The sequence below is a fragment of the Herpailurus yagouaroundi genome, unplaced genomic scaffold (assembly GCF_014898765.1).
Source record: "Herpailurus yagouaroundi ecotype Mexico unplaced genomic scaffold, PumYag 569, whole genome shotgun sequence".
Lineage (NCBI taxonomy): Eukaryota > Metazoa > Chordata > Mammalia > Carnivora > Felidae > Herpailurus > Herpailurus yagouaroundi.
This window is the reverse complement of record NW_024412786.1, coordinates 2,283,318-2,307,477: the sequence shown is the minus strand read 5'-3', so window position 1 is coordinate 2,307,477 and position 24,160 is coordinate 2,283,318. Positions and strand designations below refer to the sequence as shown.

The 24,160-nt window shown below is 49.3% G+C and overlaps 1 protein-coding gene across 2 annotated transcripts in view; it reads right to left on the bottom strand.

Annotated features, from left to right (window-relative positions):
* POLA2 (DNA polymerase alpha 2, accessory subunit) overlaps nt 1-24,160 on the bottom strand; it is a 27,230-nt gene extending 3,070 nt beyond the window's left edge. The window contains exons 1-14 of one of the 2 annotated variants that reach the window (XM_040466167.1): nt 23,697-24,160; nt 20,336-20,460; nt 19,756-19,847; nt 19,103-19,160; nt 14,440-14,546; nt 12,245-12,438; nt 11,292-11,380; nt 9,899-10,054; nt 8,736-8,798; nt 7,918-7,960; nt 4,451-4,575; nt 4,108-4,146; nt 3,304-3,377; nt 179-287 (exon numbers count right to left, since the gene is read on the bottom strand). In XM_040466167.1, the coding sequence (XP_040322101.1) occupies nt 179-287; nt 3,304-3,377; nt 4,108-4,146; nt 4,451-4,575; nt 7,918-7,960; nt 8,736-8,798; nt 9,899-10,054; nt 11,292-11,380; nt 12,245-12,438; nt 14,440-14,546; nt 19,103-19,160; nt 19,756-19,847; nt 20,336-20,460; nt 23,697-23,775 (1,353 nt within the window). In that variant the 5' untranslated portion in view covers nt 23,776-24,160. The remainder of the gene's footprint in view (nt 1-178; nt 288-3,303; nt 3,378-4,107; nt 4,147-4,450; nt 4,576-7,917; nt 7,961-8,735; nt 8,799-9,898; nt 10,055-11,291; nt 11,381-12,244; nt 12,439-14,439; nt 14,547-19,102; nt 19,161-19,755; nt 19,848-20,335; nt 20,461-23,696) is intronic. The other variant, XM_040466168.1, reaches the window with a different exon arrangement.

The following is a 24,160-nucleotide window of genomic DNA, read 5'->3' as shown; positions in this document are numbered from 1 at the left end:
TCTCAAAAATAAATAAACGTTAAAAAAAAAAAAAAAAAAAAAAGAGAGAAGCTTACAATTCAGGCCCTATCCATGCCCCCAAAAGGCACCCCCCTCCCTCCGCTTAGGGGGAAGAGCTGGGTCCCCCGCAGCACATTGGATTCGGGCCGCCTGCTTCTCAGGGAAAGGATGCTGGTACCTTGATGTCTTCTCGAGGCGGATCGGAGTAGCTGAAGGGTGGCTGTGGGTACACGGACTCGTGGTGCACATCCCTCAGCGATGGGACAAAGACGAGGTGGGAGCCAGAGCTACTTTGTCAAAAAAGCACCAGGAAAAAAAAAAAAAAAAAGCATCAGAAGAGGGAGAAAAATGAGCGCAGTTGAGTTAGAACAGCTGGGCCACAGACTGAAGATGTCGCAGCTTAATACGAGAGCCTACATCCAGGGAGGAACTTCAGAACTGAATTCTAGAAGGAGAGGTGCTGTTTCCCATGGGACACTGGGAGCAAAAGACGACTGTTCTCATCTCTCCCCTTCTACCTCAACGAGGCTCAGGTCACCAAGGACATGCTTCCTTCCGGGTGTTCCGCTTTCTTCTGATGTTCTACTGGGGTAAGGGATGGGACCGTTTGGTCGAAAAGGGGGAGAAGTTGGGATATAGAAAATCTAGAAAGACAAGGTTTGGACCAAAGAGTCAGAGCTGAACCCAAAGTTCTGCGTCTTCGCGCTACGCAAACAGATGCAGCTCCCGGGCATTAGTCTCCCTGACCGGGGCTCTTTCCCGGGGAGAGGCCAGGCCTGCCGACCGCCTGCACACACGGCCTTCCCGTTCAGGGATCAAACTGGACCCTCCCGACAGAACGCTCGGTCTGAATTACGACGGAGACAGAAACACCTTCAGAGGGATGGGGAAGAACGCAGGTGGCCTCTCCCCGAGCCAGCCCCGTGCCTCTCGCGTGCGGAAGCGAGGCCCCAAGTTTTTCTCAGCAGCCCGTGTTGCCAAATGACAGGAATATTTAACAGCAACAGCAAAAGCAATGATTCCCCCTGACGGAGGCAGAAGGGGGGAATCTCTAGGGGACAACATGTAATCGAAGAAAAACCTGGAACTCTGGGACCCAACTGTTTATCCTCCTCAGCCACACAAAAGAGGAAAGGGGGAAAAAAAATCCTGTTTCCCTGGTTCCCTCAGCGGTGCTTGGCAGTGGGGCCTATTACAAACCACACAGGCGCGAAGTGTCACTTTGGGGGCATGTTCAAGACTCACCAACAGCTCTCCCTGCCAGCTCCCTCTCTTGCTTAAAATGTGTGGCCTTCCCAGATACAGGTACAGGGATAAAGGCACTGGTGATTGTGGTCACATCTGTCACTTGTTTGTCATACCTGCTCAGAGTGTGAACTGAGACTTTTGCAACAGAGAATAAGGATCTTGAGACCACAGATACTTTGCATGCTATGGTCCCTCTGACATGGAAAAGCGCACTATCATTTCCCAAGGCCCGGCGGGGGGACCCGAATGGGACTCGCCGTGCTCTGGACCCCACGGGCTCAGTCTGTGGTGGACACGAAAGGCGGCTGTGCAGCTGGCCCCTCTGTTTCAGCGAAGGTTCTGGAAGAGCAACGGTTAAGGAGAAAACAGCCCTCCCGCTCATGGTTATGAAGTGGCTGTAGGGGGAGGGATCCGAAAGAAAATTCCAACTATGCTGAGCATTGCACAGCCCTCAGGCACCACGGTGGGAGGGTCCCCGCGGCCGCTCCCTCTGCGGCTCAGCTCTCTGCGGAGGGGGTGCTTCCTCAATAGTTCTGGCTTTTACTGATAAATCAGCTTTGTGCTCCGCGTTTCTGAACTCTCAGGAATAAAAATAAATTCCCCTAACGAGGAGACGCTGACCACTTATATACAGTTAGGGGAAGGGGGGGCGGCTCTCCCTGCCCTGAGGCGCACACTGGCCACAGATGAAAGTGCCTGGCGGCGCTGGGTGTTCACCCCACAGTGACAATGCCCCATTTGTTCTTTGTTTGTCCCACTGCTGTCACCACCACACGGGGCGAGGAACCAAAAACAGAACCCGATGTCACAGGGACAGCACCCAGCCCACTGGGCACTGCTATGCAGGTCCCTGCCCATCCCCAGGGGACTCGAAATAAGGGGACACCGGCCCTGCTCCCGGATGCCGGGAGGGGGCAGGGGGGTGATCTCAGAGGAGGAGCACTGGGCACTCTCCAGCTCTGATGAACCCGGCCAGGGTCACAACAACGTGGGAGGCAAGAGGGCAGGCACTGTATGGTCTTCCTTTGTGGAAGGGAGGGGGGGAAGGGGAGACCCAGTCGCATGCAGGCTGTCACTGGCACGACTCAAGTCCTCCACTGGCAGGTAAGTTAGAGGGTGTCTTCCCCCATCCCCGAGGCCTACCACGCTGGCCGTGCTACCCATACAAGAAGGTAGCATTACGACTAATCGACTCTGGGATCAGTTCTCACGGCAGATGGGCGGAAGATTATACATCTTGTTTTGAGAACCACCTTTGTTACAGACTCGTTTTTAAAAGCTTAGCCTCAGGAATGTGTATTTTTTATGAGCTCAGCTACAGGCGAGCAAATCCCTGGAGAAGAAGATCCATCACCTACCCCAATTCCTTTCAAACCCTGGCACTGGAAGGGCAGGGACAGGAAGTGAGGAGGTCAGCTTCCTGATTAACTTCCTACATGCAGCTTAGACTCTTCCTGGAACAGTGCCCTTTCTCTCAAATTAGAACCGCTCAACTCTTTCATCGCCACTGTGACCTCTCACCGTCCCTTCCCCTTGGTCTACGGCGAGGATCCAAGGTCCCACCCTCTTGGGAGTTTCTACCACGGTTTCCTGGCCGTCAGCAGTGCCCCTCGAAACCCAGGGAAGCTCTGACGCCGAGGAAGGACTTGGGCTCACCCCAAAACAATCACTCGCGCAGCAAGATGTTTGGGGCCCCTGGGGATTTTGTTGGGTAACTCATCAAACACTTCTCAGAATCAGCTGGGAAGATTCCCATGGAACGAGCTTATACAAAGGCGAGCGAGAACAAGGAAGGAAGTAAAAGAACAAGCAAGGGAAGAGCGAAAGTCTATGAAGCGTTTTCCTGTCAAGTGTGTTTATCTTTGTGTTTGACAGAGATGCCTCTTAACCTGGCGTCGGTGCACTTGAGGGTCAAGAGTTGGATCCGATCTCTGTAGTTCAAAAGGATGAAGGGGGTAGGGGCTACCACTGCTTTCCATCAGTTTCAGCTTCCTACTGGGAAGCCCTGGAGAAACTAGGCAGCTTAAGGTTCTGTCCAACATTCTGAATTCTGACCTTCGTGTCCCTTCAATAATTGTCCGTAGACACTGCTTGAAGACATCTTCAAATGGACTTGTCAGCAGACAGTTCTGCAAGAGAAGAAGGGACACCGATCTAGAGGGTAGGCGTTGGCCTTTATCCACCTGCCTAACACGTTAGTGACCTCAGGGGCCAGCTGTTGAGCAAGGAGCTGGAGGGGACACAAAGACGAAAGAGACGCGTCTCTGTCCTCAAGGAGCGGAGTCTACCAGGGGGCAGGAGAGGAGATGGGGGAGGAATTCCAAATCCCCTGGAATGTAAGCTGAGAGAAAGACTAAAAGGAAGAGCGTCTCGAAATCCTTTCTGTGGAAGGTACAATATCCAGAGAGAAGGGTAGGAGGCACCAACTCTCGGCCGAGAGATGCCCTGGGAAGGGCCACTTGTGTTTTATGCACCAAGGGACAGCATGGTGTGGGGCAAGGAGCTGAGGGCAGCAGCCTGGTGGGGCGCTTTTGCACGTGCGGCTCCGCGACCCATGGACACCTGCATCCGAGCTAGTGCCCTGCGCCTCCGCATGCAGTGTCCCAAGGGGACACCAGGACTCACAGCTTTGTATTTCCCTCCCCCAGCTTCCAAATGGCCTTGTGTGCTGGGGAAGTGAAGCCTTCAAATTCCGTATCTTTATAAAAATGCCCCGCTACGATGTTTTTCTGTTTAGCCACAGGGATTAATTTAGGTTTGTTACAGATGCAGCATAAACTCCGAAATCTGGAAGTAACAGCGAGGGCTCAACTGAACGCAAGAATCCGCCACTTGCCCATCCCAGCCCCGGTCACTTACCTCAACCTGCTCATGCTTAGCATCCAGGAAAGGTCCCAACTGCAACAGGCCCAAGGGGAGAGAAACAAAGGTGTCAGAACCACACAGTGTCTGTGAGCACCTTCACATACCCTCCTAGTGGTTCTCTGCCCGGGATCTATCTGTCCCTCCGGGCTGCGCGTGGAGCCCGGGACAGGTAGCAGATGGGGTGGGGGTGCCCGGCTGTGACCCTGGATGGAGGGGGGCTGCCTCCTACCAACACTGGGCCTTTTCCCAAAGTCTCTTCCCCAGTTTTCCCTTTGGTACCCCCCCCCCACCCCCCGCCTGACCGAAGAGGCGAAGCTGTCCCAGGAGGGTTTCCTACCAGGATGCAGACATCTGGCCGGTCGCGGTTGATGATGGCAATTAGATCGAGCAGGGGGTCATACGTGATGCTGTCGGAGGTCGTGTATGGCCCGCAGGCCACCAGGACCATGTTTTGCTCAAAATCTAAGACACAAAGGATCATGAGGTGTTGATTAGAAGAAAACGGAACGGTGGCAGAAAGGACGATAAGGGAAAAAAACCGCCCCAGGATTCAATTAATGGAGTCTCCCTAGGTGTACAATTCTGGGAATCCAAGAATAAGACCTCATTCCCAGCCTCAAAGAATATTCCATCAGCTGCCAGGGACGGGGAAGTACGCGAATAGCCAGAGCATGACAGGCGGTTTGCTAGCAGCACACGTGAGCGATGGGAGGAAGCAATCGGGAGAGACGTGATCAAGGTGAGGTCTGCTAATGCGCTGCCTCCCTTTCTTATTGGGGTAAAAAAAGCACAACATAGGGGCATCTGGGTGGCTCAGTCGGTTAAGCGTCCGACTTCAGCTCAGGTCATGATCTCACGGTTCGTGAGTTCGAGCCCCGCGTCGGGCTCTGTGCTGACAGCTAGGAGCCTGGAGCCTGCTTCGGATTCTGTGTCTCCCTCTCTCTCGGCTCCTCCCCTGCTCATGCTCTGTCTCTCTCTCTCTCTTTCAAAAATAAATAAAAAAATAAAAAAAAAAAAAAAACCACAGCATAAAACTTACCATACTAACCATTTTTAAGTGTACGTGTCAGTGCCATTCAAAGAATCCAGAATGCCGGGCAACCATCGCTGCCATTCCTTCCCAGAACTCTGTTCATCTTGTCAAACTGAAACTCTGTTCCCATTAAACACTAACTCCTCCTCCCCCGCCCCCATTCTCCTGTCTATGATTTTGGCCGTTCTAAGTATCTCATGTAAGCAGAACCACCCAATATTTATCTTTTGGTGACTGGCTTATTTCGCTTTGCTTATGCTTGTAAGTAGGATTTTCCGGGAGCCAGGGCAAGGCAGTCTCCTGGAGAGCGTGCGGTTTGAGTGTGTTTGGCGTGAGGGAACATCTGGTGGTCCCGCGTGGCTGCCGAACGCGGTCCACGGAGGAGTCCAGATGGGCTGGGTGTGAGGCTCGGAATGGGATTCCCGCGTGAGCGGCACAGAGGTATGGCGTTTGGCCACCTGTCACACACTGCCCTTTTCCCCACAGCGTCGGCTTTCCTTTGGGAGAGCCAGCCCTCTCCTCCGCAAAGCAGTCCGGGGGCTGCAAATTAAGTGCACTGTCGTCCCCTGGCCCGGAGACAGACGTCTGACCAGTTTAAGCCATCCACGCTCTTCTCCCTGGTTCTGGAATCTTGAGGTGAACTATCCAAGAACAGAAAAAAGGGTGGAGCTGACCTATTCCAGCCAGAGGTAACCGGGCGACATAGTTGGGGAATACCTGCTAGCCGGATGCCTCGAGTTGTGAGGCCCTTCCCTCTTCTAAGTCTGCGCTCCTAGCTGCCTCTCTTACCTGTGGGCTAGCTGGATTTCCCCTGACAAATTCTCTTTTTAAGTCTGAACCAGTTTCTGTGGCTCTCACTGACAAAACCCGAAGATCCCTGCCTTCTCAACGTGTTTTAGCTTCCTATGGCTGTTGGGACAATGATCCCAAACTTAGTGGCTTAAAGACAACACAGGTTTATTATCGCGGGTCTGGAGGTCAGAAGTCCTAAAATCAGTGTTGGCAGGGCTGTGTTCCTTCTGGAGGCTCCAGGTAAGAAACTGTTTCCTTGACTTTTCCAGCTTCTAGAAGCTGCCTGGCATTCTTCGGTTCGTGAACCTTCCTCTACCTTCGAAGCCGGTAGCCTACCATTTCTATCTCTGACTCAGATCATTCTGCCCATCCCCCCCCCCCCTTACAAAGACCCTTGTGATTGCACTGGGCCCACCTGTGCAGTCCAGGCTAACCCCCCACTCGGGATTCTTAAATTAAGCATACCTGCAACGTCCCTTCTGCCATATAGAGTAACATATTCACACGTTGCAGGGACCGGGGCGGGGGGGGGAGGGGGGCCGTTACTGGTCTACCAGAGCAGGAACCCCATGAAATGAGATGGACAGTTCAGGGAGAAGAGTAAGTTTCATGCAACGATAGGGCAGAGGACAAAGTTAAATTTGGTTCTGAGGAGCCTACAGGAGATGTAAACCCTGGAGTAAACACCAAGTGCCAGCTGGACGAGGCCCATGTCTTACTCTGTCTCCACGAGTGCCCGGCTCAACACCTTGGTCAAAAATGTTTGTTAATAACCTATTCAACTGCTTCCAGAGGCTTCCCTGGCATACAGCGAGGCTCCGGGCATCTCATGCCAATTTCGTTTCGCCCCCTGAAGTGGACCTAATATCACCAAACTACTCGTGTTGCCAGAAACACCTATCTTCTGATACAATGGGCAATGTCACAAACTCCTACACTGCATTCCTGATTCTAGGTCATCTCCAAGAATGACCTCATCACTACCAATGTGCACAGGGGGTTGACAATACCCTGGCGTCAGCCATCTCATTGTGAGTCCTCAATAGTCTCCTGCTTTGCTTTCAAAAATGCTTTGAATTATTTTGAGGCAGTCTGTTAATACTTCTTTTTGTCCCTTCCCCTCTAGATTGGTTATCAAATGACTCTGGGCTTCCTTAGAAATTTGTCTACTTTTTTCAATTTTTCAATTTTGTTTAAATCCAAGTCAGTTAACATACAGTGTGATAATTATTTCAGGAGAATTTAGTGATTTATCACTTACACATAGCACCCCAGTGCCCACCCCAAGTGCCCTCCTTAATGCCCATGCCCCCACCCAGCACCCCTGCAGCAACCCTCAGTTTGTTCTCTGTATTTAAGAGTCTCTTGTGGTTTGCCTCCCTCTGTTTATATTTTTCCTTCCCTTCCTCTATGTTTTGTTTCTTAAATTTGCCTAGTTTTTAAATAAACTTGCTATTTTGGAATAACTTTAGAAACATAGGAAAGTTGTAAAGACAGCACCGAGCTCCTGTATATATACCTTTCCCCCAGCGTCCCGTAATGTCCTAATGCCCCCAGCGTCCTGACTATGGTGCATTTGTCAAAACGTAGCAATTAACGCTGGCTCATTACCCTTAGCTTCTGAGTTTATTTGGGTATTACTAGCTTTTCCGCTAATGTCCCTTTTCTCTTCCCGGATCCCATCCAGGATAACACAGTGCATCCAAAGAAATTCTTTTATATAAACTATTCCTATTCTCCCTCTCATAAAGTAACTTCCAGATACAAATGGCATGCCTCTTGTAGCCAGAACCCAGGTGGCAACGCTCACTGGGCTCGGACCCCGGCCTTCCACAAAGCGCCTGTGAAGCCACCAATCTGCTGTCACCCCTAGCCTCCACCAGGGTGCGCCCAGGCAGCTTCTGCAGTTTTCTCAGGGCCTGAGGAACCTCGTCCACCATATTCACTGTTAGCAAAACAACGTTTGGACCCAGACTTACCTTCATCCTCTTTGGGGGGCTGATAAAATGGAAGCGGCACACCCTTAAAGACAGGAGAAAAGCTAAATTGAGGCCTTACCCCAGGCACCATCTTTGGTTAAAAAAAGGGGTGGCCCCTGACCGGCATGGGAGGGGGGCGGGCAGATAGCATTTGCAGGTGGGAGGGAGGGTGGTGGGGGAGGGCTGAGATGCATAAGAAAGCAGCCTCAGTCTTGCTCCTTGGAGCTAAAAGCTCACAGATCTGACGATACCTGCCGTTCTTCTATATGGCTCAGAGTGACCAAGAAATCCATGTAATGGGAGGTCACGGCTAATCTCATAATATAACTCAAGACAGGTGCTTAAAGTACCAGTTCCCTAGGCCAGGACCGGACAGCAGGGAATCTGAGACTTTTGCTTGCACTATGTGAAAATCAGTGGAGGATTATCACCTAGAGCAGGGATAGGTAAACTAGGGCCTATGGATGCAATCTGGCTACTTCCTATGTTTATAAATCAAGTTTTACTGGCACAGAGCCACACTCATTGGCTTATGGGGGGGGTCCATGGCACTTTTATGCCACAGCGGCACAACTGAGTCATTGTGACAGAGACCGTATGTCCTGTAAATTAGCCTGAAATAATTACTCTCGGGCCCTTTACAGAAATGGTTTGCTGACCCCTGGCCTAAAGGTGGCTTCCCATTTTACAGAGAATTGGGAAGCAAACAGATAGGCTCTCAAAAGGGATGAGTTTCCAGGACAGTCAGAACTGCATGTACTGTGCCTGCAGCAAAGCGGGGGTGGGGGGGTGGGGGGGTTGGGCAACTGCCGGGGTACCTCGTAGAGTTTGGTGGCAATAAGTTTTCCACCCGTGGTGTTGATTCCTTCCAGAATGACAACCTGAAGGACAAGAAGCAGAACGGGAGATAAATGACAAGTCAGCAATAAACTATTTTGATACAGTTAAAAATTATTAAGTATCGGGGCACTTGACTGGCTCAGTGGGTAGACCATGCGACTCTTGACCCTGGGGTTGTGAGTTTGAGTCCCACGTTGGGGATAGTTTACTTAAAAAAAAAAAAAAATTAGGTACTAAGTCCAGCTATCTCATTTTGTAGCTGTAAACGTGGGGTATTTTTTTAGAAAACAAATTAAAGGGGCTGGGGAGCCTGGGTGGCTTAGTCGGTTAAGTGTCTGACTCTTGGGTTTCGGCTCAGGTCATGATCTCACAGTTCGTGATCTCATGGTTCGTAACAGTGTAGAGTCTGCTTGGGATTCTCTCTTGCCCCGCCACCTCCCCACACCCCTTCCCTGCTTGTGCTCACTCACTCTTGCTCTCTCTCTCTCCCCCTCCCTCTCAAAATAAATAAAAAACTTAAAAAAAAAAAAAAAGAAAGAAAACAAAGAGGTTGTATTAGTAATAATTATGCTCTATACGGATGACCTAATTTTTTGTAATGATCCTATGAGGTAAGAATTATTATTCCTATTTTAAAATTTTTTTTTTTTTCCCAACGTTCATTTACTCTTGGGACAGAGAGAGACAGAGCATGAACGGGGGAGGGGCAGAGAGAGAGGGAGACACAGAATCGGAAACAGGCTCCAGGCTCCGAGCCATCAGCCCAGAGCCCGACGCGGGGCTCGAACTCACGGACCGCGAGATCGTGACCTGGCTGAAGTCGGACGCTTAACCGACGGCGCCACCCAGGTGCCCCTATTATTCCTATTTTAGAGATGAAGACACTCTGGCTTCAAGAGGATAAGGAATGTGGCCGGAATGACACATCTTGTGGGGTGGAGCTGGACCCCGGCAACAGATCCCAGAGCCGAGGTCAGAGCACTGGGGGAAAGCTGGAATCCCCATGAGCCTGGGCTCTAGCTACACCCCCCACTGCCCCAGGTTGAAAGGGACAGGCAGCCGGTGACAGAATGCTCGTCCCCAGAGCTGCAGCCCGCTACACGTACTACGGGGTGAACAGCCCTCGCGCGTCCCATCTCACCTGTCCGGGAAACAGAGAGTATTCTTTGAGCTCAGATAAATCCACTGGAATTTGAGCCCCTGAGGAATGTTCCCGGTCTCCCTCAAGAATCACGGATTTGCTGTTCAGCTTCCCGTTGGTATCACAGCCAATCTGGCCCAGCAGAGTGACAGGCTCCTACCGAAGGTGTAACAAAAGAATGACAGTCTTTGGGACAGGAGCTCAAAACCTGAGGTCAACAGAATAAATCACAAAGCAAATCCCAAACGGCAAATATTTTTTGGCGGGGCATCATATTGACGAGAATCACCGCTGCCTCTCACGGCAGAAGAACGAACACTCAGATGGCATTTGGTCTGTCTGCACCCCCCCCCCATGCTTGAGCCCCTCTAAGTGGCCACCTAAGCTTGAGCATCTCAAGTAAAGGGAAACTTGCACCCCAAGGCAGCCCACTGCATCTCTGGACAGTTTCGACTATTAACAGTAGCTCAGGTCTACCAAGCTCATGAACATCGGGCACTGTTCTACAGGCTTACGTGTATTAACCTGTCTAATTTTCACAATTGTGAAACTGTGGATATTGTTATTGTACTCACTTTACAAATGAGAAAAATCAGCCCAACAGGTTACATAATTTAATCAAGGTCAAAGAGTGGGTAAAGTCTGGTTTGAAGTTTGGCTCCAGAGCCATATCCTTGACCATATACCATATTGTCTCTTAACAGGAAGTTCTTCTCTGAATTGAGCTGAAATTTCTCTCCCCGGGGCTTCCTCTATCCTGTTCCCACTCCTGGGGGCCGACTGAGGAAGTCTAATCTTTTCCCAAACTTCCTTCTATGACATGGTTTTGCATATCTTCCCCAACTGGTCAATCTTCTCCGAATGCAAACAATGACAGAAGTACCATAAGGAATGTTCTAGAACACATTTCCCCTTAGATTAAAAAATGTTTTAGAGAGAAAGCACTGATCCATATGCCAGATGATATCACCATTCAAGATACTACTGGCAACAGTTGGTCCCTAAGGACAGAGACCAGATTAGGGGAGACTAGGAGTCACCACTTCTAGACTCCCTATCCTTGCCGTTGTCCTCATATCCTGATAACTGAATGCTTCTATTTGTAGGAAATCTCCATGGGGCACCTGCCTTACCGCTAAAAGGAAAAGGCCTCAGTCTTTGCTTGAGCACAAGACCCTAACCAAGTGCACAGAAAATGACCGTCTCTGGTCACAAAACCCGACAGTTCTTGTAGATCTTTCTTCAGAAGGATCCATTTTATCAAATTCGACCAAGACGGATGTTCCAACTAGAACGTAGGCAAGACGTAAAAAAGGACGCAAGAACGATGCCTGTTCCCCATCAGTTAAAAAGTACAACAGTAACTGGGAAGAACTGGTAGAACCATTCTTACTTGAGCTGGGACCAGAACGGAAGTAAAAGCCTCAATCTGGTAATGTTCCTTAAGTTCGCTGCCGAGTTCTTCTATCTTGCAGGTCAGAACTGAAATCCCAGAGGGGAAAAAGTATCGCGTTTAGGACGTTCCACTTGCCAAGGGGAGAAAATACCGCACGCTGTAAGATATTAAAGTCAGCCAGAAGCAGGAGGGCGTCCAGGACGTCTTTCTAAAGCCTAACGAATCTCTCGAAATCGGGTTGCTGAAGTGGCCTTCCATTTGGCCACGTATCGTGTGGCAGAATCCCTGAGAGTCGGCACGGATCCCCACAACCCAGTCTTCCTTTTATTTTGGTCATCAGTGAGGTTTAGGGGAAGTCAAGCCCAACCTGGAGCGTCTTCCATTCTTTACAAGGAAGAAGCCGTGAGTGTCTTTGACCTCACTTGGGCTTTTTTGACATAGTGCAAGTGGTTGTCACTGGGAAATGGTTGCGTGCTTTTTCTTTAGCACTTTTCTTTAGGGAGGCAAAGTGACTTGGGAGAATTACTGAGAGCATCCCCTCCACTCATGTCCCTCCACTAACAGGGGCATCTGGAGGACACCTACCGACTTCTGTATTCAAAGGCAACCTTGGGACTCGTTCTACCAGCCTTGCTAAAGTTTTGTTACTTTATACCTTTCCAGGTGGTTTTATAGCTTTCTGGAACTTCTTTCTTAACAAAAATTTTTTAATGTTTTATTTATTTTCGAGACAGAGAGAGAGACAGAGACAGGGAGGGAGAGTGTGAGTGGGGGAGGGGCAGAGAGAGAGGGAGACAGAATCCAGGCTCCAGGCTCTCAGGTGTCACCACAGAGCCTGATGCAGGGCTTGAACCCACGAACCATGAGATCATGACCTGAGCCAAAGCTGGGCGCTCAACGACTGAGCCACCCAGACACCGCTCCAGAATTTCAAAGGGAAAAACAATCACCTTCTCGAATATCTGGAAGCTTCTGAAACATTGATTTGTAGCTCCCGGTTAGTGCCTCTGGACACCCCAAGACCTTCAGGCTGATATTGCCAGCCCCTCCTCTTCCAGACCAAGACCCTCCCTGTGCTGAGCCAAAGGAGGTAACCACTTCTCCGCGGTTACTTCTCGCGTTGTACTTCTGAGAGGGAGCAGCACTGATCGGAAGCAAAACAGGTAAATATTACTATACTTGTATCTAAAGAGAGGGGAATACAATGAGGTCACCTTGGGGATTGGACAAACGTCAAGCTGGCCTCACATTTTCGAAATCTAATCAGCTTAATGGGGTCGGACATACCCGGACCTTTAAGGAATTCTAGGAATGAGGGTAAGTTTAGAGACAGAGACAGATTTTAAAGGGTTTTCTCCTGGCTTCAAATGAAACAAAGCGAGACCAAACCAAACCAAACGCTGAACTGATTAAGAAGCAAGTTTCAAGTATCACTTTCCTTGGTTTCTTACGATTTTTTTTTTTTTTTGCACTTATTAGAATACCATCAGAGCCTGGCTGTGGATAAGCCCAAAGTTGCTGTGCACATCTAATACCTCACGATGTAGTTTAAGGTAGACACCCCAATAAAACACAGTTAAAAGGAATTAATCAACTTTCCCCAGTGTCTACAGAGGTGGAGATGTAATGAATTCAGTCAGTTGGTGAACAAATATTCCCATCCTTCAAGGCTCAACTGACAAGTTCTCATATTTCCTCTCACTGACTGGTAAACAAAAACACACAAATACTGCTGAACAGCTTGGATGACAGTGAGGCCCTCTAATCCTCTGGTCGTGCACACAGCTCACAGAGAGGTCTATTTCAAACGGTCTTCATTTAATGTGCCGAGACTCTGCAGGGGCCAGTTTTATGTGGGTGACGTTGCAACTGGTGCTATGAGTCCCTCTTTGGACAGACAGGCTACAGAAAATGAGCTCAATTAATCACCTCGCTCTCCAGGGCCGCCTCTACTTGAATAATTTAGAGGTTACTTTCATAAATTACCAAACCAGTCTCTGACGTCAGCTTTATTAGCGTGCATTAAAAAATGCCTAGGCAGTGCATTGCCGACTTTTCCAAGCTCCTCCCAGAGCAACTCTGTGGGACAGCCATGACCACCGGCCCTTTAACGCCATGACATTTTGAGCGACTGCTTATTTAGAGATTATAACCGCCGTGATAGTGCTGGTTCAGCTCATGAGAACCATGTCTATACAGCAAGTTTCAAAGATGCCCTTGGAAGTCTAGAAAGCTCACGTCCGAAACCTGAGAGCAGGAGTGGACCAAACTGGCGTTAACTGTCCATCAGAGTCCAAGGACTGCTCATCTGGAATGATTGCGATCACCTCCTTTCTCAAGAGAAGGAGCTGGGAAATCTTAAGCTCTGCTGAATCTGGAAGACGTGATCCGAAGCACAGGTGGTGGCCGATGGCAGTCAGTATTTCCCTAAACGGTTAACGTGACTGCTTCTTAGCCTCATCCTGATGTGGCAACACCAAAACCTTTCTCTGACTCGGCAGGGCCCTCACCTATGGGATTCTCCAACAGAAGACATGTCATTTACGGATTTCAAAAAAAAATCACATGTGATCTTTGTGGATTTATGTGCAGAGGTGGCAGCGGGGATAAAAATGCCAACTAAGTCCGTGTAGAGTCACAGCGACAAGCAACCTCTCAGAAACTAGTTGTAACCTGAGAGAGGAACAATAAACGGGTTACACAACATTATGAACGCAGAGACCTGCTTTTCTTTTTAAAAACTAAATACTTCAGCTTAAGAGAAGAAGAAGAAACCCAACAACAAATGAACTAACAGAGGCAGGTGGAAACCTATTTGTCTCGACTGGCAAGACTCCTAAGACTCCAGGACTTCTGAATAGATAGGTTGTTTTCCACAGAAGATATCAGTTCCTGATCTAGGAAATGAGCCCCAGAAAAGTGGGTGGAAAGTGAGTTTCCTTAACTACTGGAAGACATGGTAATTTTCCACACAGGAAGAGAAGGCAGGGAGGGCAGGGAGAAACGAGGCTCTCCGGCCAGGCACCGCGGAGGTACATGTCCACCTGCATCTAGTAGGGTCACTCTGTAGCGTCAGCCACGCGATAACCAGAGAAAGGGGAGGGCAGGCCTGCTGTTTGGCAGCTGGATTCATTCCGATCCATACCTTGGAGAGAAACTCGACGGCGAGAGAAGCTGATGGGGGCTCCGAGTAGACACAGTTCTTTTGGTTAGGGGGGTTTCTGGGGTGGTGATAGCTCGCTTCTGAGAACCCTAGGAACAAAACAGAAGACAGAATCCCAGTCACTGTAGATGCAAGTTGCTAACCGAGTGTATACAGCCCCTTAGGAAGAGAAGCATGGTGCCCAAATGTAGGGCACAAGGTAGGACTGGGTTGGTTCTGTTCTTAAAGCCTCATCTCCAAGCATAAGCCCACATAGAAATCTGTAGCGGCTATGACCAAGATCCATCAGAATCCTGTCCCCATTTTGAAGGCAATAATGAAAAAGTACCAACATTTCCCAGAAAAAGACTGCCAAGCAGGCAATCTGTCCTGTCAAATTGTTCACGTGGTCGCTCTCTTCCCCCACCTCTTTGCTTTAGTACAGCTGCTGAATTGTGCGACGCGTACGGTTTTGACCTGTGCGGCCACGGTTTCCTCAGAAGGGATGCAACCACGTTACTACTCATTTTGGCAAAGTCCCCCGCACGTTTTCAAAATTAGAGATAGGAACAACTCCAGGCGGATAACATGGTTGAGCTCATAGTTGGAGACTATTTAGCAAACACCTCATTGACGGTCACTTCTGTTTTCTGTTTTTTTCTCGTCAACCAAGAATCCAAAGATATGCCCAGGAAGGAGGATGAAACCCACAGTTCAGAGATTCATCGCTCCCCAAAGCCTAGGACAGACGACTGTGGCAGAGCAAAGACAAAACCCTTGCTGGGACCACAAGCAGGAGGCCAGCTGGCCTGCGGTGGATTCCCTGCCCTTGGGCTCCTCCTGGCTGTGTACAGAAGTTATGCCACTACAGCTATCTGCTGGGGATGACTGGGGACAGAACACAAGGGAACGGACTCAAGACCGTCATTAAGTAGCTGGAATGGAAATTAGATTTTAAAAAGACCCTTATGCTACCACTCTTATACCATAACCATTTTCTTTTCACCCCTCTGCTTCCTGCCCACGGCCAGAGACTGCTGCGGCCCAGCCCACAAGAACCATTTTTAAAAGATGTTTATTTTATTTTTTAAGCAGCATGAGCAGGGGAGGGGCAGAGAGAGAGGGAGACACAGAATCAGAAGCAGGCTCCAGGCTCTACAGTGACAGCAGAGAGCCCGACGCGGGGCTCAAATCCACAAACGGTGAGGTCGTGACCTGAGCTGAAGCCAGATGCTCAACTAACTGAGCCACCCAGATGCCCCTACAATAACTCTTTTTTAATGGTATTTTAATATTTTTCCAATTAAAAAAATATAAATTCTAATATTTAATCTTAGTTTAAATACAAATCTTGGGGCGCCTGGGTGGCTCAGTCGGTTAAGCGTCTGACTTCGACTCAGGTCACGATCTCACAGTCCATGAGTTCGAGCCCCGTGTTGGGCTCTGGGCTGATGGCTCGGAGCCTGGAGCCTGCTTCCGATTCTGTGTCTCCCTCTCTCTCTGACCCTCCCCCGTTCATGCTCTGTCTCTCTCTGTCTCAAAAATAAACGTTAAAAAAAAAATTTTTTTTTAATAAATAAATACAAATCTTAATTTGAATATTACATATACTACTTTTTTTTGCACTATATTAATTATGAGCAGTTCCCCACATTATCAAAAACTTTGTCCTTTTTAGTAGCTGTGCTAATTAAATTGCTACGTAATAATTTACATAACTACTTCTCTACTGCTGGATGTCTGGGATGCTTGTAGTTTTGGGTGATTATAAATAATGCTGAGATGCCCACCTTTACACAGATAGCGTCTCCCATAATTTGGATTATTTCCTTAGGGAAGAGTCTGACTAGGGATAGTTACTGGACCAAAGGATGGATAAGATTTTATGGTTTTGCTATACATTCTCAAACTATTTTCTTAAACGACCCTTGTAATACACAGGGGCTGTCCAACTCTGGGGCCAAGGTGGTGTGGCAGTATTTCAAGAGAAAGACAGTCTGTCTCCCAGGACGCGGCAAGAGGAGGTTACTCTGGGAGACAACGCAGTCTCACGGTGCTCGTCCTCAGCCCTCGCAGCGAAAGCTGATTGTGTCAATAAACCAACTCCAGTCATGCTTCTTGGGGATGCGCTCTGACCAAGCTCATGAGGTCTATCAACACTACAGGCCAGTATTCATTCACAGCGAGGACAAGTGACTGAGGGTACCATATTCCCATAAGCCGGGGTGAGCACATGCTCACGCCACACAGAAACCCAAGTTACAGCCAAGGATGCCAGTTTACTAACTTGCTAGGAATATAACGCTGGCGGCCTGGGAACTTCAAATCCTTGGGCTAACGCATTCTCCCCTGTCGGGCAGGACATGAGGAAAGCCAGACTATAACCACTGGATTTACGGTGAGCCTGGAGGCAGAGAGTGGCTGTCAGCTGCACAAGGCAAATAATGATGATAAACCAAGGCCACTGGAACATTCACCCCCTATAGCACAGGTACACCGGCCTCTGAGACCCGACAAGGGCCTGGCAACCTCACTGTGGCACCGCTCGTGTGGGAAAGACCGACGTTCAGCACCATGACTATTTTGTCAGGAGGCCACTGATGTGTGGCCTAACAATGATCAAGCAGTTTCTGTGTGCCAGCTCCTGTTCTGAGTATTTTACGTTCCTCTAGCTCAGCCCACACAGTGTCTCCCCTGAGCTTCAGATACATTTCATATTGTTTGCTCATTTTAGTCCGACTCACTCAACTCTGATTCCCTGGTCACCAAGTGTGATGCATAACTGAGCCTCCTAGATGTCTCTGTAGCAGGAACGGGTGTCCTCGGTAGGATGTCTCCGTGGCTGGGAGGGTACATACTTCCACATTAAGTCAAGTGAATTTGCATCTGATCTCTGTGTCAGTCTACTGAGAGCTGGGTTACCGCGAGTCAGTCCCCAAGAACGTGATCAGCTCCGGACATACAGACAGATCAGATAAATTCTGGGGCTGTGAAGCTGTCCGTCAGATTGACACGTGACAGCCCCGCTGGGTCCCGCAATTCTGGCTGATCCTACCCAGGGAGCCGAGGCAACCGTGCTCATCCAGAAGAGCTGTCCTTCAACAACTACCAATGTGCCAGGCTCTGGGCAAACAGCAGCGAACAAAGCAACGTCTCTGCAGGGAGCTTCCGTTCTAAGGGAGGGAGGCAGACTAAAACAAAGAAGTAAATATAGAACAGGTCTCATGGCAATGGGTTCCACAGAGAAAAAGAGAGCAAGAGAAGAAAACGGGGGAGGGAAAGAGGAGGGGGCTTTGCTCTCGCAGACAGAGCTGTTCCCTCAGGCAGGGGGCATATGAGATGGACACGTGTCATGTGTCTCAAGAGGAGCAAGACCACCAGAGTGGGGAGGAGGGTGGGAAGACAAGGGAGTGGGGCCAACTCCGGACAGACGCTCACACACCTTCTGAACGTTATCAGGGACGATGGCAGGGCCAGGGGAGAGCCGAGAGCAGGAAAAACCTAGTCCGACTTGCATCCGAAAGGGGCACGGAGCGCCGACTGTTGTGTGAATTGCTTGGAGGCGGACAGAGTGAAAGAAGCCAGGACGGGAAGCCATCCCACTCACTCAGGAGACGCCGGCGCTGCAGGCCTGGTGGTGACAGGTCCTGGTGGACAGGGCTCGGAGAGGACCCGGATTCTGGAAGGAGGGCCGACGGGACTGGTGGAGGAGTTGGATGTGGGGTGTGAGAGAGAAGGAAGACTGGGGGAGGTCTCCAGGGTTCCTGGCCCGAACGAATGCAAGAGCGGAGGTACCTTTTAGTAAGGTGTGGGCTCCCGGACAAGCCCATCTCTAGGGGGACAGTCAAGTGCTGATTTCAGATCTCTTCAATTTTAGGCTAAGGGAAGTCGCAGGAGGCTCACATAGTATGTGGTGTGTGCCTGTTTTGTGTCAGCACCTCCACGGGGCACGTTTTTAGCTTTCTTGCTCGCCACAGGCACACCTGAGCTACTCACCTTCCTTCTCACAGGGTAACTTGCTTTGAAACATTAAGGCTTGCTCCGTGCTTATGAATTTCTACACATTTTAAGCTTCTTGAGGGCAGAGCCCAGCCATGCTCGTTTCATTCACCACTGTTCACCCGGGGTCTCGTACAGTGCCTGGCACTAAGCAGCTGCTCAGTAAATGAACAAAAGCACCCCGATCGTATAGCTGAGGAAACCGCAGCTCAGATAAAACGACTCACCCCAGGTCACCTAGGTCTTTTGACTCAGGCTTGGAGGGCAACACTATTCCACTTATCCTATCCTGCCTCTTACACTGGGATCCAACACCAGAACTGCATTATTCCATTGTAGGACTTCTGCCTGATACAACACTGTGTAACTTTTACAGACAGTAATTATGGAGAAACTGTATTTGTAAACATTTTATGATATGCTAACTGAAAAGAAAAAAAAAAAAAAAAAAAAGCAGGGTAGCTTCATGGTCACAAGGACTGCTGTTATGTAAGCGCATCTATGCCCGTGATGGGAAAGGCAGACGTGGCAGGAACCGTATACGTGGTTCATCCTCTCCCTTAGAACTTCAAATGTTGTGAGAATGTTTTAATGTTTCTAGAATAAAGACCAAAAAAAAAAAAAAAAAATGCTACTTGTAGAAAGCATTTCCAAACACTATACTCACCTTAGAGGGTGTGGTGTAAGAGTTCAAGAGGGTCTCTTCTTCTTCCTCCACTTCAATTCTAAAAAAAAGTGTTTAAGGAAAACAACCAAAATCTAAGGCGATGGTTGATTAGATAAGAAATCTAAATAGTAGGTACTTAAAAAAAATTTTTTTTTTATTTTAGAGAGACAGCCAGTGGAGGAGAGGGGCAGAGGGAGAGAGAGAGAGAGAAAATCCCAAACTGGTTCCGTGCTCAATGCAGAGCCTGACGCGGCGCTTGATCCCATAACCCTGGGATCATAACCTGAACCAAGTAAGAGTCGGATGCTCAACCAACTGAGCCGCCCAGGCGCCCCAGTACGTACTTTTTATTATTTGTTTTTATTTTATTAAGTTTATTTATTATTTCTGAGAGAGAGAGAGAGAGAGAGAGAGAGAGCACGTGCACACATATACACAAGTCGGGGAGGGGCAAAGAGAGAGAGAGGCAGACACAGAATCCGATGCAGGGCTCGAACCCACAAACCAACAAACCGCGAGATCATGACCCGAGCTGAAGTCGGATCCTCAACTGACTGGGCCCTCCAGGTGCCCCTACTATTTGTTTTAAAATTACACAAATTATGAAACACAGCATGTGGCTTGATGCAAAGACCTTGGGCAGAAAAGGATACAGTTCTTGTATGGAAACAATGTCTCTAGCTCCTGCGTGCCCACCATCCCCGGAGGCTCTGTGCGAGGCTTTGGGCAATCTTTTGCTCAGACACTGAGGAATAAAAGATAATGAATATATATTATTGTGTAGTCAAGTAACAGAGAAAGTGTTTTTCACAGCCGTGAAGTAGGCGTTCAAAACGTAATCACATATATCTAAAATTCCTCAAAGTAAGAATTATGAGGATGCAGGATAGACTAAAAAGGAACAGTTATCCCGTGACTGTTTGTTTCTAAGAACTTAATTCTAGTAACAAAACCAATGGTTTGAAGACCTACCACTCGACATACAGTTTTAGATGATTTATACCCATTCTCATGTAATTCTTACAATAACCGTAAAAAATATGGGTAATTAGAACCACTAACAGAAGAGGAAACGGAGGCCCAGAAACAGGTTCTATAGTTTGCCCAAGTGCACATCGGGACCAGAATCCAGACCTGATTATACAGCCTGTGCTTCTCAACACATCCCAACGCCTTCCCTCAAGAGCAAAAATCGCGAATTTCAGGATTAGTTTCCTTACATTTTGTTCTTACCTCATGCTCAAAAGAGCTCAGGATCTCTGAGGTCAGGCGAACGTTACCTATGCTGGTGCAGAAGGCTATAAGCTCAGTGGCCATTTTCTCTTCATTCTGTCCATACAGAATGCACAGCTCTACCACTGTAGGAAGGAAAACTGGATGAGTAAGAACTCAGTTCATTGCTTGCAGCCTTCCCCTTGAAAAGTGAAAATAATCCTCTGTTTATTCAATCAATATTTATTCAGCACCCACTAGGGCCAGGCACTGTTCCAGGCATGAGACTACAGCAGTGAACAAAACAGAAGAATCCTGGTCTCCACAAAGCTTACTATTGGAGACAGAAAACAAATAAGTAAAAATCTGTAGGATGTTAGACGGTTACGTGTGCTGTGTAGAAAAATAAAGCCGGGGAAGGGATCAGGGGTTGGTATTTTTCAACACAACGATTAGAGCAGGCTTCAGTGAGTGAAGACCGGAAGTGAGGCGTGCGGTATTCAGGGAAAGAGCTTTCAAGCAAAGATCCCGAGGTAGAAGCAAGACCAGCAAGGCCGCTATGGCTGGAACATAGGGAGGAAGGAGACAGAAGATGAGCCGAAGGGTCAAGAAGGTGCAGATTGCCGGCCACTGTAATTACCCTGGTTAACACTCTGAGTAACCTGGAAAATCACTAGAGAGTCTGGACAGAACAGGATCACTCTGGATGCGGTGTTGAGCATAGACTAAAGAGGACAACGGCAGATTCAGAAGGACCAATTAAGATAATCATGGCAGGGTGCCTGGGTGGCTCAGCTGGTTAAGCGTCTGACTCTTGATTTAGGCTCAGGTCACCATCTCACGGTCATGAGATCGAGCCCCACACGTGGCTGTGCGAAGAGCGTGGAGCCTGCTGAAGACTCATTCTGTCTCTCTCTCTCTCAAAAAAAGAGAGAGGGACAGAGAGACAGAGAGAGAGAGAATTATGGCAAAATGCAGGTGAGAGGTGATGGTGGCTGGGATCAAGGTGGTGGCAGCGGAGGTGGGGAAGAAGTGGTTGGGCTCTAGATGGGAAGCATCCTGAGCGTAAGGCCAGTGGGACTCGCTGATGTGAAGCAAAAAAGGAGTCAAGGATGAGGCTGTTTTCAGCCTGAGCCCCTGGAAGGGTGAGGAAGACAGCAGAGGAAGTACCGTGAGGACATACAGGAGCTTGGCTTTTAGACACATGGAGTTGGAGATGCCCATTAAATATTCAGCTGGCAGTAGGACAGACCAGCCTGCAGTTCTGCAAGAGGTCTGGGCTAAGATGTACACATCTGGGAATCACGAGCAACACATGGGATGAAAAACCACGAGACCAGCTGAGATGACTAAGGGGCCCGTCTGGGGCTCAGGACGAGCTGAGAAGCGGTGACAACCAAGGTAAGAAAACAACCAGGTGTAGTGTCTGAGAAGCGAAGAGAAAAACGTGTTTCAAAGAGGACACGACCGTCAAATGCGGCTAATTTGAGACGAGGACTGAAAATTCACCCGACTTTAGCTAGGTGAAGGTCACTGGTGACCTTGAGAGGAACAGTTTCAGCAAAGTGCTGGGGATGAAAAAGCTTCCTGAAATGGGCTGAGGGAGGAGAAAAATGAAGACAGCAAATATATACAGCCCTTTCGAGGAGGTTTGGTGTAATTGGGGAGGAGAGAATTGGAATGGGGGTCAATAGAATGTTTTTTTTTTAATTTTTTTTTCAACGTTTTTATTTATTTTTTTTTGGGACAGAGAGAGACAGAGCATGAACGGGGGAGGGGCAGAGAGAGAGGGAGACACAGAATCGGAAACAGGCTCCAGGCTCTGAGCCATCAGCCCAGAGCCCGACGCGGGGCTCGAACTCCCGGACCGCGAGATCGTGACCTGGCTGAAGTCGGACGCCCAACCGACTGCGCCACCCAGGCGCCCCTAGAATGTTTTAAAAGAGGAGCAAGGGGAGCCTGAGTGGCTCAGTCAGTAGAGCATCGGACTCTTGCTTTCCGCTGAGGTCATATCTTGTGGCTCCTGAGTTTTGAGCCTCGCATCAGGCTCCGTGCTGACAGTGTAGACAGAGTCTGCTTGGGATTCTACCTCCCTTGCTCTCTTCCCCTCCCCTGCTCACACACTCTCTCTCAAAACAAATAAACATTAAAAAAAAAAAAGGGGGGGGGAGCGAGAACCACATTTCTACGCTATTAGGGGAAAAAGCTCTCAGAGCGAGAAAAAGGGAAAATATAAAGAGTTTAGAATTACTGGGGTGATGTTCTTAAGGTGAGAAGGAATGGGATTTAGGACTCAAGTGGAGGGTCTGGATTTTGCTAGGAATATGGAGAATTTATTCATTATAATAGGACGGAAGGAGAGGTAGGTGGGAAGAAGGAACGGTGGTAACTTACGAAAGTTTTCCAATTCTATTTCCTTGGTGAAACAAGAAGTTCATCAGCTTTTGAGTGGGACAGAAAGATGTCAAAGGAGGAGAAGGTGGCAAACAGTCATCCAGGACACGCAGAGGGGAACAGATCAGGGAAATATGGTCTGACCGGCAACGTTAGAGTCCCAGTGAGGTTAGTGATTATGAATTCAAAGCCTAGCGTGCCAACGTCACTACCAAAGTAGTTCTGGGAAATGGAAGCAACAGGAATTTTGGAAAAGAACGCACTGGGCATACGAACGTGGACTATTCTGGTATCTCACGTTAAGTTAACATGTTTGCATCCTGGTTTTATGTATTGAAAACTGCTCCTGGCCCAGAGCCTGACCAATAACAGGGAGCACTGGACCCGAGGAGAGGGGACTGGGGTTCAGGGACCAGCTCAGGCTGTTTCTCCCTCTGTAAACAGCTGACAAGCTCCCCACAGCTCCTACTAAAGCTCAAATTCAATTCTGGAAACCCACCTCAAGGGAGGCATATTAGCACAGACCACCAGCGGCTTTGATGGAAAACGACGGATGAGCAGAAATTTAAAGAGGAGGCTGGAAAGGGAGGAGCCAGGAATAAAAAGCCATATTGCAACCCCCCCCCCCCCCCCACGCCCCATCTCTTGCTCTGTTATGGAGGCTTAAATAATTTCCCAGCTCTTGCCACCGGGCCTAGTCTGAACCTGGCGTGTCCCAAGTGCACCCTTCCGAAACTGCGTTGATTTAAAGTGGTGCTTCGTATTTTTATTTTTGGGTTGGGATCCAAGAGCACGCTGCAAACATTTCAAAGTCCCCACATCCCGAATCTCAACACCTGGATTCACTCTTCACCTCCCAACGACCAAGAGGTCCGATCTAGGGGAGGTGGGGCTTGGAAGCGGCCCCCCTCTGGGTTCTACGTGACCGGGAACACGGAGCGCGAGCGCGGACCTCCGCTGGGGTCCGGGGCGGAGGCGAGGGACTCACATTTCTCAGCCAGAGCCTCATCGCAATCCACGTCAAAGATCTGCAACTCCTCCACCAGGCGCTGGGCCGACACGCTCATGGTGACCCAGGGGGCGGCCGGGGGTCCGGCCCACCGAGCTCGGACCGGAGTCTAAGGAACCCGCGGCGTGGAGATCGAGGGGCAGGACGAGCTTCCCCTGATCCTTTCACCCTTCGGGAGACCGAGACGGAAGGGGGCCAAACAGCCCGAGCCCTCAGGCGGTCAGGAGGTCCCAGGCGTCAGTCACGGAGGAGCGCCTTATTTTAATTGGGAGAAGCCCCAAACACCCGAAGGGAGGAAGCAGAAATCTCGTTAACTCGCTCTTCTGGGGAGAACGTCCTGCTTCCTAAAAGCTACGGCGGAGCATCTCGAGGACTGGAGCAAAACCGAGCAATCAAGGAAAACCCGCCAAATGGTGTGCGCGGAGCGCGCATGCGCGAGGCCC